General features: G+C 34.9%; 1 protein-coding gene across 1 annotated transcript in view; it reads left to right on the top strand.

Moving 5' to 3' along the window:
* The first annotated feature begins 2,299 nt into the window (after positions 1–2,299).
* wcd (U3 small nucleolar RNA-associated protein 18 homolog wicked) overlaps positions 2,300–18,180 on the top strand; it is a 207,887-nt gene continuing 192,006 nt past the window's right edge. Inside the window, exons 1-3 of the mRNA XM_090379888.1 lie at positions 2,300–2,387; positions 6,481–6,527; positions 7,818–8,025. Of these exons, the coding sequence (XP_090236014.1) occupies positions 6,496–6,527; positions 7,818–8,025 (240 nt within the window). The 5' untranslated portion in view covers positions 2,300–2,387; positions 6,481–6,495. The remainder of the gene's footprint in view (positions 2,388–6,480; positions 6,528–7,817; positions 8,026–18,180) is intronic.

Below are 18,180 nucleotides of genomic sequence, written 5' to 3'. Positions count from 1 at the left end.
TTGGTGGATCGGTCTCTCCTAAATCCAACTTGGTTCTGTGCAGGAAGCCGTTCTGAGTTGTAGTACGTTTCTATCTTTGACGTAGGAGCTTGGTAGGTGGCCATAATGTTTCGACTCATCGGTGAATAGTAAAAATATCACAGATTTCAAAAATGTATGATTATGGAATCTCGTTTGTCGCATGTTTCTACAGGGTGTCTCAAAAATATTGGTACAAACGTTTAGGGGAGGTAGGTAACATCTAATGGAATGTGAATCGCATAGGAACCCATAACCGGGAACGTCACGGGAAAGTTGTAGCAGAGGCACAAGAAGCAGAAATTACACAAGACAGTAATTAGTGGCAAACATTTATTTGACATAATATTAACAATGGAGTACGAAATGGATGCATTTGATGATGCTACAACAGATGCTCGAAAGTTCCACCATGAGACGCGATGCATGCGTGACACCGACGCAACATGGATTGGCGGCCACGGTCGAACACACCTGGAGTTTCTTTGAAAGTAGCAGCAGCGCAGAGGAGTCTCGCCACAATATCCATTTCCGTCTCCACAAGCGATTCACACACGGTAGATTTGAGGGCCCCCCCACAGAAAGAAATCAAGGCTCGATAAATCAGGTGAGTGTGGGGGCCCAAGCAGCGGGTCCACCACAGCCAATCCATCGACATGCCCAAAATGCCTGTTTAAATGGTCACGAACACACCTTCCATAATGGGCATGCTCCCCGTCATGTTGAAAGCAAATGTTGCGTCTCACATTTGCTGGAACATCATCAAGTAACCCTGGTAGAACTTGTTCAAGAAAGATCCGATATTTAGCGGAGTTCATGCGGGATGGTAACAGGTATGGGCCGACTAAGCAGTAACCGACCATACCTGCCCACATATTTATTGCGAAGCGATGTTGTGCCGCATGGTGGTACACACCGTCTGGGCCCTCTGCTAATCCATACACTAGGTGCATGTCTGTCAGCTCACAGTTCGTATATCGATGCATGCTCTTCGTGCGGCGACTACTGCTTGAATGAGTATACCAGAAAAAATTTCCCTCTCGCGAACTGATGAAGAACGCCGTGTACCGACTTACGGTTACGTTTCTTGTGATGGGTTCCTATGCGATTCACATTCCTTTAGATGTTGCCTACCTCCCCTAAACGTTTGTACCAATATTTTTGAGACACCCTGTATATCTGAAATGGATATGTCTTGTCAGTTTCTCACTGCCTAATTTTGCTTCACTGTCAAATTTCGCTTCCGCCAAGGCAGTACTCGAACCCGGGTCCATCAGGCTCGTATTGCAGTTTCGTTATCACTGTCCCATCGCGGCCCTCCTTATTATTATTAGCCATATGCTGCAAGGAAGCCTGAGGGTTATGCTGCACCATCCAAAAAAAAATTACTGAGTTACCGTGAGAGAGAGAGAGAGAGAGAGAGAGAGAGAGAGAGAGAGAGAGAGAGAGAGAGAGAGAGAGAGAGAGAGAGAGAGAGAATGGAAAAATTATGATATCCAGCTCAGGACCCTGGATGTGCGAAGCCCATACTCACCAGACGTGAGCCCCTGGGGTTATGGTAAGGGAAGGCATTAATTACATTAGCTGTTCATCTGTAATAATAATGAAATCCACATTGAGGCCAAGACATTATGTTGAAACCATTCTATGTTCAGCGCTTCTACCCTTTCTACGCTATTTCCGAACAGGACAGTACCTGACATTTCATGGCTTTCACATCTTGACAGCGCCTGCATGATGTGGTTATGCTTTTTTGGCTTGCATATTTACCAGGTTTCTCACTGATCAACTTTTTTTGGGAAATGCTGAATTGTTCACTAACCTAAGTCCCATCACTATCAGCACTGTTTCCAAACTCATATCACAAGTGCAAAATGTATGGCTCAGTTTTTACCGATTCCCTACTTCGAAGTTTGGCCTTTTCAACCTTTTCGATTCCCTACTTCGAAGTTTTGCCTTTTCAACCTTTTCGATTCCCTACTTCGAATTTGGCATTTTCAACCTTTTCGATTCCCTACTTCGAAGTTTGGCCTTGATTGTCGTTGTTTCTGTATGCCATACTTCATAATGATGTGTATAGCACTTTCATAATTAAATATTGCTGAATTTATGCAGAAAAATTTTAATTTTCTGTCTACATTGATATTTGTCGTTTTACTTACGCCGAACTCAAAGCACACTTTTCTTTTATTTGGGGTGTTTCAGTGTCGCTGTGTGCATAGCATCACATCGTTTATTCAATCACAATATTGCTTTCGAAAATAAGGTGGCGCTGATTCTTTGAACATGTTGTATTATCGTGTGTGTCGCAAATAAATGTTAAGTTTTGTATTTATTGTATTGCCAAGCTGATCAAGAATTCGGTAAAGGTAAATTTCATTTCAGAATGGGCTGTTGACAAATATCTGCTTTTCACTGGGGCTGTAATTTGTATCTGGCCGTTGGCCGTTTTGTATGCATACCGTAGGGCAAACTAAGTTTGTAAAAATTGCGCCAGTGTAATAATAATATTACTATTATTATAATTAGCCATATGGTGTAAGGAAGATTGAGGCTATTGCTGCACCAGCCAAAAAAAAAAAAAAAAAAAATTCTGAGTTACCCGTGAGAGAGAGAGAGAGAGTCAGAAATAGAAGGGAGTCACCAAGAAAGAGAAGAATGATGATATCGAGCTCAGGACCCTTGCGAAGCAGCCTTGGTTTTGCGCCAATAAATAACAACACATATCTCTAGATAAGTATGTTGCCGTTTATTTGCAATGTTTAGCATTACTGACATGGCCGTTTCAGAAATCTCTTCATAGTTGGGTAACTGGGACAACTGAGTGACGAAATATTTCAGTGATATTTAGCTAACTTATGTCTAGTGTTTGGTGTAGCAAATATACCAATTCAGGATAAAGTAATTACGCTCTAGAGTTGAAATCTGGACACTATAAATTTTGTGCTGTTTCGAGGTGTCCAATTTTAGAAGAAAGAAAAATCAGGACGGTTGTAAAAAAAAAAAATGACCCTGTAACTTTCTTATAAACTTCATGCATATAACCCCCCCCCCCCTCCCATTTATTACTTCCGTTTGGTCATTAATTTCCACTGCAGTTTAATTTTCTTAATGCCTTAATTTCAAATTACTGCCGGACATCTCTTTAATGAACTTTTTTTTTTTTTTTTTGATTTCCCCTTGGTCATTATATAGCAAAGAAAATTTGCATATAACAAACTGATTTCAAGAGACTTGTGTATGCGTTGTTCACATCTCTGGCCTTTAGGCAATGTAGCTTGTTTAACAATGCCTGACGAATGGCTTTTAGTTTCATCTCAGATCTGCAACAACCTCTGTCTCTCAATAGCATCATAGGTAAAGAAGCAAATCTCTCTGAATCCTTTCTCTATTTAAAACAAATTCAAATGTATGACTGTTTCTAACTGCTGTACAAGCAGTTCCTCTATTTAAAGTCTATTGATTTGGGAGGTGCAATATGGCATAAGTTGCCCTTGCACCAGAAAACACTGCCACCACAACAACAACAACCACCAATAGAGCAAGAAAGCATGGATCTAAAACATTCCACAATTTAGTGGATGCCCATAAAATTTATACAACTGCCTCTACTGTACCGAGAAGGCACACTGGTCCACTATCTATGTGGCCACAGCCGTTGGCAAAGATTAAGGCATATTCCCGACACAGATATGGGTCTGGTCAGCCTGTTTTATACTGTAAGCACCCTATTAGAGAATTAGGAGATCGTGATTTTCATTTATCCTGGAAATTCATCTGTTGTTTCGCAGAAATGAGTCATTCACACTTTCACTAAATTTCACCTGTCTCTGTAGGTACAAGTGATCCCTAAATCAGTTTTGTTTTAGTTGCTGTGCAAGTAACCTTATAAAGTCTAAGTGGAAATCATTGAGCATAGCGGAAGAAGTGGAAGTGCTTAATAGGGTATGTTGGGGCATTAAAAAAAAAAAAAGAAATCCTTTAAAATGTGCCAACCATTCTGGAAAACCATATTTCTATTCTCAAACTGTTTTAGGAAATGGGATCCATTCTGAAGCATGCAAATTATGCCTGTACGAAGATATAGATGAAGCCATTTTTAAGTGGGTGAAGTTGATTCGAGACCGAAACATTCCAATATCATGGCCATTAATAAAAGAAATGGCTATGGAATACATATCTTTTCTGGGGCATAAAACATTCCAAAGCTAGTTCTGGTTGCCTGGACAAATTTAAAAAACTGCCATGACTTACTCAAAAAAGTTATTTCTATTGAAAGTTGAATTGTAAGTGAAGAAGACTGTACCCATTGGAAAGAAGCAATTTAAAAATTATGGAGGACTATGATCCCTAAAGCATATTCAACATTGATGAAACAGGTCTGTTTTTTAAATGTTTGCCGAACAAGACACTGACTTTTAAAGGTGATAAATGTTTAGGTGGTAAAAAATAGTAAGGAGATAATTACAATCCTGGTTGGCAAATATGGCCGGTAATGAAAAACTGAAGCTTTTGGATAGGCACAAGTAAACAACTTATGTTTAAAAGGAGTGAAGTCGTTAGAGTTGGACTACAATTACAACAGAAAATCTTGGATGATAAGTGAAATTTTTGAACAGTGGATTTTTAATTTTGATAGAAAGGTGACGAAAGAAAACAGACAAATTGTATTGATTGTTTGACAACTGCCCTACTCACCTTCACTTAGTAATTTCTAAACTTACAAGTGTGAAGCTTGTTTTTTTCCGTCCGAATACCTCATATGAACTGCAGCCAATGGACCACGGCATTATCAAGAATTTGAAAATGCACTACTGAAGGTGCATACTGAGAATAGAAACCAACCAACCTATAGACACTATTATAGATTTGCGTATGTGAATATCAGAGTTGGTGAAAATGTGAGTCGATGTGACAGAAACAACAATTAGGAATTGTTTTCCAAAAGCAGGTTTTGCTAAAATGCCAATTAACAGTGACGAGAAGATAAACTACCACAAGATATTGAGCAATCTTGGGAAGAATTCCAAACGAGAGGTTTGATCAGTGGAGAAATTGCCCTTGACGAATATTTAGGAATTGATAATGATGTTGTAGTACCTGAATATCCGAGTGACTCCAACGTTTTGGAAAGTATTCAAAGAACTAGTGACAATATCAACAATTAGTTGGATTAAAATGAGGGCAATATTAAACTTTCCAAACACGAAATGGCAGCATTTGATAAACTTTGCATCGAGGCCTTCAGTGGGAAGAAAATGCACCAGAAAATATATTTGAGTGTTAAAACAAATGCAAACAATTTTATGAACGATTTATAGTAAAATCCAGTGTACAAGAAAAAATAACCAAAAATTTTACAAAATGATTCTTAAAAAGTGTACTAATATATTGTGCGCATTTTTTAAGTAGTCATTTCATAATATGTATGTATTAATAAATTAATTGTTTTAAAATGTTAGAAAATTTATTCATTCCCACTTATTTCTGACTTATTTCTCATCTTTTACTGTCTCTGAATGTTGAATTACGGTATTTTTAATTGTTGAAAAGGTCATATTTCTGTATAATGAAATTTCTGTTTAAGAAATTTTTTCAAGTGAATGATCGATTTCATTATATAGAGGTCCAACTTTATTTACATTTTATGGTTTAAACATAATGTTAAAACCATGGCATCTATTTTCTATCCGAAACAGATGCAGAGGTTTGATATCACTTTTATTTGTAGTCTTGATGGTTGGTTCTTGAAAGGTAATGCATATGTTGCACACATCATATGGCAGTGCCTTTTTTGCTTATTTCATTTTGTATTATATAATTTTTTTTTTTTGCTATCACTAAACTAATTATGCTCACTCTACATGATTTTTCTGTTTTTCTCTTCTTCCCATTGGCCTTATCACTAAACATATATATATATATTAGTCAATTTTATTTATTAAAATAAAATTGACTAATATAATGCGTAATTTCCCCGTGTGCAATAGCATTACATTGCACATCTGACATGGACATATTATGGTAAACTTTACCAAATATAATTTTTATAGTCTTCAGTAAGAACACAATATATATATATACTGTATATATATATATATATATATATATATTTATAAGAATAGAATAATAATATACTCATCTAGAGCACTAGCTTGTGGAAATTCAAAAAATTTTCATCTAGCCTGCAGTCGAACAAAGGTTGATCACTATTTCTTTAGACTAAATTAGCATTTATAAACTTTATCACCCAGTGAAATTTTATTTTTCCTGACTGACAGTGGAATTTTTCACACTTCACTTGTTGAACTCTGCTGTTAAGGTGTTTGAAATGGTCTGGAGCATAAAAGAATGCTCTCCCAGTTCGTTGTATGCCTCGTAAATGTTGTATATATAATTAACTTATTTTTAATAATCATTTTGTTAATGAGCATGCTGTTTCATAAAATTTTCCATTTCCAGTCTCTTATAAATACGATGACCTATGCCTGTCCTTTTGGCTGTGAAGGGTAAGTTGCAATACTTAACCTTGTAAACAGTTACAATCAAATATTACAATAATGATTCTCTCTCTAATGAGATACAAATAAATGTTAAATGTTTTCATCATCAATTTGACATTGCTTTGCAGAATTTTTTTAAGAGCTGTAATATTTCATTTGCAGTTCCTTTTATTTGTTAAGGTTTGGAAGTTCTTTTGTTATAAGATGACATTTAATGCCGTTGCTACCTATATGCATAAAACTGCACTAGGAGTGATGTGCCATAAGGCATGTCTGTTCAGAATGCACCTGTGTAGTGTGCCATAATGCATACAAGCAGTCATTCTTAAATGGTAAAGCAGGGAGTGCTGTAAATGTAAAGGCACATGAAATTAACAACTACTCAGTATTGGAACGCTGATTGAATGCTTTGCAGTAATGCTTGATTTTTGTTTAAGACTTGGCACACAGGTTTATTTGTTTTATTTTTTTTTTCTTGGTTGGGTGTTAGTTTATATACATGGAGAAACTTTCATAAAATTTAAGATTTGTTCTGATTTACAGCTCAGCACAAAAGTAAATGTTCACTTTTAGCAATGAATTCCAAACTTTTAATTTGCAACTGTTATGTTGAATTTTCTCAGTGCTGGGAATGTCGGACTATTGATTTTTTTTAACATTCTTCTGAAAATTATGGTACATTGAATGAGTTGTGTCATATTTAGGTTAGTTAGTTATTTGGTTTTTAGGAGCATTAGCAACTAAGACCATATTGCTCCGGGATGTGCGGTGGTCATTCCCTGACCTTTCCGCATCCTCCGTATTTGGTGATGACGGGCTCGAACCCCGGTCTAATCAAGAATTATATTTAGGTGCCAGCGAACATGTTAGTAACCAAAGAGCATGGCTTACTTTATTTAAATTAGATGAAATTAGAAATTCTAGTATTTCTATTAGGTTTGATTTCTTGTTTTTACTTCAAGGCCACATTTTCCTTTTAACACATAGGTGCCTCCGTAGCCAGGTGGGAAAGAGCAGCAGTGCGTAGCACACGCTTCTTGATTAGACCGGGGTTCGAGCCCGTCACCACCGAATACGGAAAGGTCAGGGAATGACCACTGCATATTCTTGGAGCAATATGGCCTTAGTTGCTAATGCTCCTAAAAAACCAAATATCAAATATCATCCTTTTAACATAATTTAAAAATTTGATTTTAGTTACTTATAATAAATATTTAATGATTGGTATAACATAATATGCACAAGTAAAATTTCAAAACATTCTATTTACATTGAAAATTAATATTTTTGTTTTAGTTTAATAATGAATAAGCAAGTTAACCAGAGCTACAAAGAAATTGCAAAGAGAAAGCAAGATATAACTATAGCATCTGATCATTTTGGAAATAAGAAGTTTTGCACTGAGAGAATCGAAATGGATGATGAGGAAGAGAGAAGATTGGAAAAGCTTGTCTTTGGTGGTGAGGAAGATATTGTATACAATTTAAAGTGCAAAAAGCAAAAAGTAAGTAATTATAAATGTTTTGATGTAAAAGAGCTTTTTTATTTTTTACCATACTTCTCAAAAATGGAGGGGGCCTTTCAAGATCATTATGTCACGCCTTTCCTAATAACATTTGTATTTATTGTCCAAATCGAGTTAAATTTACAGTATCAGTGGTTGGGGGCAGAGGAATTCTGGGTTTTGCTGATGGAGCATCTTTATTTTGATCCATCATTTCAAAGCAGGTGATAAATACATAATAATAATTTAACATTCTGAAATTAAGCTGATATTAATATATCAGCTTAATTTCAGAATGTTGATATATAATAAATTAAATAGCTGATATTAACATATCAGTTATTTAGAACTCGTAGTTACAGTTCTGATATAAACGAAATACACAGTACATTAGTAGTGTGGTCTCAGGCATTGCGGTGAGCTATTTCTCTCTGATCCCATTTCAAGAATGGAAGCCACTCAAATTATATGCACTACTCATTAGAATTTGTGTGAGGCAGTCTAAGGAGTCCCAATGGGGTTACTTTTATTTTGGTATACTACCTTGAATCATGATTGAAATAGGCTCAATTATTTACCACATTTAAAGAACTAAATAAGCTCCAATGAGGAAAACAATTTTAGTTTCACTAAAATTGTTTTCTTCATTGTAAACTATCACCCTTATTTTATTAACCCATCAGCCATTGGCACCCACAATTGTAACGGAGTTGGTAATGTAAGGCCTGAGAGCCACCTTTTTATTTTTTAAAAAGTTTTGTTCTTCTTTGTTCTGCTTGAAGTTTATCAATGTCTGTCCTTTTACTAATGGATTACAACCAGTTGCGAGCTGTGAATATTTTAACAATGAGCTCACACTTTTGCCAACTTTTTGATGTGAAACATCCTTTGGGGAGGTACCTACCGAGTAAATCTGATTGGTCACGGAAGTGATGTCATCCGCAGCATCTGCCAGAGATGCTTCCCACGCTCACACCACTAGTCTGTATGGAGCACCCACTAGTATGATTAGAGCACGTGACGCATTTTTCATGACAAGTACGATAGAAATCAAAGAGATCTTGATTTCTATCTTTTGAGAATTTTTGCATAGTATGATGTCACAATCATACTTCCTGCAGTTACTACTGCAGTAAGTATGATTGCAGGTATTTGTCATATGACTGCAACAATACAAATACAGGGTGTCTATAAATGATGTTTCCTATTTTGATATTTTTTTATTCAGAATTACTTCAAGCTACACTCATGAAACGTATATCAACTGCCAAGACTGCGCATTGCCATCGTAAACTGGTCACATGACATCAATGGCGTTATGCCAAGCTTTTCTTCAAACTCAGCAACAGGCAGTCTGAGAGAATGTACGTCAATGGTGCTATTCCACTGCTGCTTTCCTCGGATGTTAGCAACCAGCAGTCTGAGAAAATGCGGCATTCTCTTGTACACATGCGAAGAACGATAGCAAAGTAGCACTAAAATGAATGCATTCTTTCCACAGGCTACGTGCCTGCCACACACATACATCCACAGAACTGACTAAAGTTTTGAAAGCTAGTCACGTGGTGTCATTCGTCATACACATAAGCTGGTCATGTGACATGCCGTTGCTTTCTCGGATTTCGGCGACAAGCAGGGGGAATAAGGGTACCCACATCTATACCTTCGTAGAATGCCACGAAAGTCCTCTACAGTGAATGCCACTTTCCCCTGACTGACAGCCAGCATGGCTCGCATTTGGTGGCGCAAAAAGGAAAACACAACAAAGAGAATATTTCGGATAAATATTCTCTTTGATTAGGATACACATCAAAAATCCACAGAAGGGATACTCTCTTGTAAAAATTAATATTCTTACAATAAAAGTAAAAATTCTTAAAATAAAAACTCGCTACGCATCGGATAGACAGGATAACATATTCCCAAGATTTAAAACATACCAATATGAAGGGTATGAACCAATATGAAGGTTACAATATGCAAAATAGAAGGAATGCTGAAGATTAAAAGGATCTGTACCCCTTCTTTGGATTTTTGCTTTTTTCTAACTGTCGATGGCACTAGCTGTCCACACAGTCGATGGCACAAAAAAGTAAAACACATTAATCAAAAAGAATACTTAGGATAAAAACACATAAAATCCATGGAAGGGATACCTGCTTCTAAAAATTAACATTCTTAAAATAAAAACACACACTGAGATTAAAAAAAAAAAAAAAAAGCAAAAATCTACGGAAGGAGTACACTCTTGTGAAAATCCTTTTAATATTTAAAATATATTTATATGTTATTGTTGTCTGTTGATGTGGTTTTTTGTGTTGTTTATTTTACATAAAATTGAATTCGTGTTTTTTTAATTACAACATCGTGTAAACTGATATGGCCATAAAAAGCGCAGTATAAGAAGAAAATTTCAATCAAAATTTTAAAAAAATATATGGTGACAATTTCAGCGTTTGATGTCTTGGAAAGGATATTAAAATAAAAATTACTATTTTGCACCCGGGGAGAGGGGAGATTTTATTCCACTGGGGATGAAACTCACGAATCTGGAAAATTCCAATTTTCTCTTCTTCCCTTTAAAACTATACATATCTGCTTGATCTTATAAAATTTCAAGGAAAAATTTTTTTGCTCAGTGTCAAATCATGGAAGATGACTGGGGGCGAGTTTCGTGGCCACTTTTTAAAAGTGGCCTTGAATATAATGAGAAATCCTACCAAAAGTGGTGTGTATTCTTTGGACTCGAAATGCTGGAAAAAAGAAGATATAAAGCCGACTTACTCCTTCTTAACCAGCTGTTAAATGGTACCTTGAATTGCCCTCATCTCATCTCATCTCATCTCACCTCACAAATAAATTTCAACGCACCGACAAGAACATTAAGAAACCATCCACTGCTGAAACCATCCTATGCGAGAACAAATTATGGATACTACAACTTCTACATCAGGACTGCAAGATCAACGAACAAAGCAAATGCGGAGATATTTGACACCCCCAGACACTTCAAGAAGTAACTGAAATTGCTAACCTCATCCGTTACCTGACCTTAAAATGAACTCTTCTTGCAAGTTCTAAGACTCTGATTGTGTAATGAGTGTGAAGAAATACCGGTGCTCTGCCTTACTCCTACCTGTTCACTTAAATAGGACGGATCAGTCCTACTTTTATTTATTTAGTTTTATTTTTATCTGTACATTTCAATTCACTAGTCTTATGTACATTTACTTCTCCCTTTACTTTGGAAATGTATACTCCGAGCTTCTGCTTTGAAGCTGTGTAATAATGCTTTGTAGTTGCACCCTCAGGCACGTTTGATTGCTGTTTGTAGATGTTAATAATAATAATAATAATCTCTGGTAGATCATATTCCTCCCATCTGGCAAAAAATAGGAATTTTTATTTTAATATGGCAGCATTGCATTATGAGAAATATTAATAATGTCATTGATACATATGCAAAGAAAAAGCAAAGATGAATAAGATTATTATAGTACTTAAATGTTTGATTATAATTAGTATGATTCTGTGCTATCTGTGATTTTGGTATTATTAAACTGTGATTATTTTTTTCTCATATTCTTTTATTTTAATATTCATAAATATATACAGAGTTCTTTGTAACATATATATACGTTGTAAATATATACACATGTATATCCACAGAACTGACTAAAGTTTCACAAGCTGGTCATGTGGTGTCATACACTGGTCATGTGACATGTCGGTGCTCACCTCGGATCTTTCTTGGCAACAAGCAGGGAGAATAAGGGTACCCACATCTATACCTTCGTAGAATGCCGCAGAATTGCTCTGTAGTGAAAGCTGCTTTTCCACTGACTGCCTGCCGACATGGACACACATTCATCGGCACTAAAAGGCAAACCCATCAATCAAAGACTGCGTAGGATAAAACACATCAAAAATCCACAGAACGGATACCCGCTAGTAAAAATTAACATTCTTAAGATAAAAAAAAAAAAAAATCCACAGGAGAGGTACTCTTATGAAAACTATTTTCTTTGTTTTTTTCTTGCACTAAAAGCTATGCATAATCGCTGCAGCTTAAAAAAAACAGAATTGACTGATATACACATCAAGGGACAGTGAATATATCTCCTGTTCTTGAAATATTGATTCAGAAAGGAAGTTCAGTGATGATTTTTTTTTTTAAAGAGGAGTATTTTCCATTTGCAATGGGGAATACTCCTCAGCCTACAAGTAATTTTTTGTGGTAATTTTTTACCTCCAGAAAGTGCAATTCAAGGTCAGTTAGATCTTGAGCAGTCATGCACTTCGTACTTAATCTATCCATGTCCTCCTTCTTCTTGAGTGTTGATATTATCAAAGATGTTCCACATAATTTCAAATATTAATTTGAATTGGTGAACAATTCATTCGTAATTGAATTTTTTTGCACAAATATCTAACAACAACAAAAAATGCAATTATAATTATATGTTTCTTCAAATAAGAAAAAGAAATTCATCAATAATTGGTTGCCGCTTTCATCTGGGACAAGCATGATTTTAGAAAATAAAACATCTAGGACTGGTAAACAACGCTGGGTCAAGGTATTTTGGCACCCTGAGCAAGAGCCCTGGGCCCTGTTAACCCGTACCTTTATCCAGTACTGCTGGCAATTTTTTTTACCAGTATAGAAATTAAGACAGCCAAGGTGTAAAATGGATGCCTTGTTTGTTTACTCCCACATGAAATTAATGAAAACTGTTTCATCTTCGATTTCAGGGGGAATTCAACTCAAGTGAAGCCGCAAAAATTGGTCTATTATTTATTTTAAAATTATATAGAGAAAAAATACCGCTTTTCTTTCTAGTGCATTTGAAAGAAAAAGAAAGATTTAAATAATTGCACATGCAACAGTATATTTAATTTTTTTCTCTAAACTATAGAATACTAAACTTAAAACTCGGGGGCTGTTTCCTTTGATAACATAATAAATAGGATATTTTTTCCTGTTACCGAAAATCAACTCCGTTCACCCCCATGAATTCAACACTGATCTTAAGAATGTTACCCCGTCTGATTGGTATTTATTCTGATACCCCATCGTCGGAACCATTAAACATATTCAAACACAGTAATGGAAGGGGTAGCAACATATTCTCAAGGTTAAAAAATTTTTATTAATTAAAGAATAAATTTAATATCATATATGTTATCATCAGATTATACTTAAACTATTTTTATAATCTATTATTTTTTTATTATACTTTTAATACTTAATATATTTTTCATTTATTTATTTATTTTTCCCGAACAAAGTCACTTCGATTGTACTTAGAACATTGAAATAAAATAAAAATAAAAAAGAAGTTGGTTGCAAATAATTTCAAAATACGATTCTTACGGATCTCAGCGACAAGCACACAGAGGGTACCATTTTCTGTACATTCGTACAATTCTAGGGAAGTGGCGATACAGTGCACTCCCTCTTTCCACCGACTGCATGAGAGTGTACCATTTTGCATACATTTGTAGAATACTAAAGAAGGGGTGCTGCACTGAATGCTGAAGATTAAAAGGATTTTCACAGGGGTGTCCCCCTTCTGTGGATTTTTTATTTTTTCTGGTTACATGCCGGAGGAGATAACTGCTTATAAAAGTTAACATTCTTTTTAGATTAAAACACACACGTAAGGAAAAAAAAAAAAAAAAAAAATCCATAAAATGGGTACACTCTTATGAAAATCCTTTTAATCTTCTGCATTCACTGTACCGCCACTCCCCTAGCTCCAGAATGTATAGAAAAACAATACCCTATTCTCTCTCTCTCTCTCTCTCTCTCTCTCTCTCCGTGTTTGTCCATAAGAATCGTATTTATAAATTACTTGCTTTTTTTATATTTATTTCAATGTTTTATGTACAATCCAAGTGATGTTGTTTGGAAAAAAAAATGAAAAATATAAAAGTATAGTAAAAAATAATATATTATAAAAATATTTTAAGTATAATCTTGATGATAACATATACGATATTAGAATTATTCTTTAATTATAATTTTTTTTTTTACCTTGAGAATATGTTGCTACCCCTTCCATCCATCCATCAGAAGCATTAGTGTGTTTAAATATGTTTAACAGTTCTGACAATGAGGTATCCTATTTGGACGATCAGAATCGGTATCAGTCGGATGGGGTTGCATTCTTAAGATCAGTATTGAATCCATGGTAATGACCAGGGTTGAGTTTCAGTAACAGGAAAAAATATCCATAGAAAATATATCTGTGGAAATAATATCTGGGGAAAAATATCGCATGTATTATGTAATCAAAGGAAACAGGCTCTGGGTTTTAAGTTTAGTATTCTATAGTTAAGAAAAAAAAAATTAAATATACTGTTGCATGTGCAATTATTTAAATCTTTCTTTTTTTCAAATGCACTAGGAAGGAAAGTATTTTTTTGCTATATAATTTTAAACTAAATAATAGACCAATTTTGTTGCTGCTTCACTTATGGGTTGAATTCCCCCCAAAATCAAAGATGAAACAGTTTTCACAAATTTCATGTTGGGGGGGGGGGATGTACCCCTTTAACATACAATGCATCCATTTTTTACAACTTGGCTGTCTTTATTTCTATACTGATTTGCCAGCAGTACCTGATCAAGGTACGGGTTAACAGGGTCCTTGCCCGTGGTGCCAAAAAACAGAACAATGAAGCAAAAAAAAAAAAAAAAAAAACATATGTATAATATATATTAGTAAAATAATAAGAGGAGTTTACCTCAATATAGTGCGTAGAACACTTCCCTATGATACCTTCCAGAAATTAAAACGAAAAAATCGTTTAAAAATCAATTTAAAACAATTAAAATCAAATTAACGCAATTAAAAGAATCTAACGAAAATATTCAAAACGATTTTCCTTCCTGAAGCTGACAATGCTTTTCGACCGTATGTCGTGATCACAGGAATGAAAATTACCGAATCGGGTTAAACCTGATACTTAAATAGAGATTATTTGTCTTCGCACATGCTCGTAAAGGTCCACGCATCGGAGATCAAATATGGCCGCCGAACATTAACCGAATTCTCGTGTAATTTAATTTCAACGGTTTCTGCAATTAATAGTCGCGTATAATTACGTTGAACGTTGAGTATTTTGGCCTCGTTAAATAAAAAAATATGTTTTTCTTTAATGGCATGAAAGGCTAATTCTGATGCTGCTGAACGAACTGAGGCTTCATGTTGATTTACACAAATATTAAGAGAAAATTGGGTTGAACCCTGATAAGACGAGTCGCAATCGCCGCAAAAAATGTTGTATACCAGATCATTAATTTGTGTTGCGAACGCTGAAAGAACCGAGCGATTGTTCAGTATAGTGTGTAACTTCCTTATTGGCCTAGCTACAATTTTAAATTCGGTATCTTTAAAGAATCTGTTAAGCTGTTTGTGCCACTGTTCAACATATGGGACAGAAATAAAGTATTTTTTGATATTACTATTGTTGATTGGTGTAGTTTTTTGTATCCTATCCTTAGCTTGTACCCTAATTTGGTTTATTGTGGTAATGGAATAACCCCTGTTTAAGAATCTGCTAGTTAATATTTGTATTTCTGAGTCCAAAGCAGAATCCGTCGTTGAATATTTATAGGCATTAAGAAATTGACTAAAGATAATCGATCTTTTGTAGGTGAACGGGTGATAGCTATTATAATGTAAAAGCATGCTGGTGTTTGTAGGTTTTCGATAGATGCTAAATTGTATTTTGTTCGAGTCCCGGGTAAGCGTGAAATTTAGAAAGTTTAATGACTTTGTATCCGTATCTTCCCTTTTCAATGTAAATTTGAGTCTAGAATGAATATTATTAAATGAATGTAAAATGTCTTGGATAGTATTACTATCAGTAATAACTAGAATATACGAATGTAAACGTTGAATACACATTAGATATTATTTGGGATATGTTAAATAAAAACTCGACACCGATTAATTATACGAAGCTACCCATTAAGGAAATTTTTCACTTAATTAAACTGTTAGTTGAGGCTAACTACATCACCTTTTGAGACAAGGTGTACAAACAAATTTTTGGATTACCTATGGGTTTGAGCCTGAGTGGCTTAATATCAGAGATCTATCTCTCAACGATTGATACATTTGACACCTTTTCGAACCCATATTACATACTAGGGAGGTATTTAGACGATGTTCTAGTTATTACCGATGGTAATACTATCCAAGACATTTTACATTCGTTTAATAATATTCATTCTAGACTCAAATTTACATTGGAAAGGGAAGATACGGATACAAAGTCATTAAACTTTCTAAATTTCACGCTTACCCGGGATTCGAACAAAATACAATTTAGCATCTATCGAAAACCTACAAACATCGGTATGCTTCTACATTATAATAGCTATCACCCGTTCACCTACAAAAGATCGATTATCTTTAGTCAATTTCTTAATGCCTATAAATATTCAACGATGGATTCTGCTTTGGACTCAGAAATACAAATATTAACTAGGAGATTCTTAAACAGGGGTTATTCCATTACCACAATAAACCGAATTAGGGTACAAGCTAAGGATAGGATACAAAATACTACACCAATCAACAATAGTAATATCAAAAAATACTTTATTTCTGTCCCATATGTTGAACAGTGGCACAAACAGCTTAACAGATTCTTTAAAGATACCAAATTTAAAATGGTAGCTAGGCCAATACGGAAGTTACACACTATACTGAACAATTGCTCAGTTCTTTCAGCATTCGCAACACAAATTAATGATCTGGTATACAACATTTCTTGCGGTGATTGTGACTTATCAAGGTTCAACCCAATTTTCTCTTAATATTCGTGTAAATCAACATGAAGCCTCAGTTTGTGCTTCTCGTTCAGCAGCGCCTTTCATGCCATTAACGAAAAACACTTTTTTATTTAACAAGGTCAAAATACTTACCGTTCAACGTAATTATACGCGACTATTAATTGCAGAAATCATTGAAATTAAATTACAAGAGAATTCGGTTTGATCTCCGATGCGTGGACCTTTACGAGCATGTGTGAAGACAAATAATCTCTATTTAAGTATCAGGTTTAACTCGATTCGGTAATTTTCATTCCTGTGATCACGACATACGGTCGAAAAGCATTGTCAGCTTCAGGAAGGAAAATCGTTTTGAATATTTTCATTAGATTCTTTTAATTGCGTTAATTTGATTTTAATTGTTTTAAATTGATTTGAATTGTGTTAAATCGATTATTTATATTTTACTCTAATGTACCGGTAAGTTGTCGGTTTTTTTCGTTTTTTCCGTTTTAATTTCTGGAAGGTATCATAGGGAAGTGTTCTACGCACTATATTGAGGTAAACTCCTCAATATAGTGCGTAGAACTATATCGAGATTATTATCAACACAGAACATATTGAGTAGTACAGCTCTGATTCATACTGTATAATATATATACACAGTATATACTTAAATATATACAGTATATACTTAAAAATGGGTGCTGAAATACCTTGATCCGGTGCTGTTTGCCAGTCCTAGATTAAATCATGCTTGTCCCAGATGAAAGCTGTGACCAATTATTGATGAATTTCTTTTCCTTGTTTGAATGAATATGTAATTATAATTTTCTTTTGTTGTTATTAAATATCTGTGAAAACAATTCATTTACGAAGGTGGTGTGGTTGTGCAAGATACAGAAGATGCAGGCTACACATGTTGTAAACTGTTACAAGGAATACAAACGGTGTGGTCTTCAATTTTAGCAAGACTGAAATGTCTTCAGGATCAGGACACATTCTAAACATCAAAGGTTTCCAAATTAAACTAGTCGATAAATTCAAATACTATCTTACAAAGCAACGGGTGATCCCAAGCAGAAATCAGTGAGAGAATTACTGACGGCAGAATCGCAATTGGCTTGTTAAATTCTGTTTTATGGAGCACAAATATTCTAAATAATGAAACAAAGAAACTTAAATTTCAAACGATAGTACAAAGTGTTTTATTATATGTAGCTCAGATCTGGACTTTTAAAGGTGACGAGAAAACAAATTGCTCTCAACAGAAATGGATTTTTGGAGATGCTCAGCAAGAACTTCTAGGAGGGACAGAACACGGAATGAAGACATAAGAGTGAAAATGGAAGCGAAAAAGGATATAA

The sequence above is a fragment of the Mastigoproctus giganteus genome, chromosome 8 (assembly GCF_048544385.1).
Source record: "Mastigoproctus giganteus isolate SK-2022 chromosome 8, ASM4854438v1, whole genome shotgun sequence".
Lineage (NCBI taxonomy): Eukaryota > Metazoa > Arthropoda > Arachnida > Uropygi > Thelyphonidae > Mastigoproctus > Mastigoproctus giganteus.
Note: the sequence above shows the minus strand (reverse complement) of the source record. Positions and strands in the feature narration are given on the sequence as shown.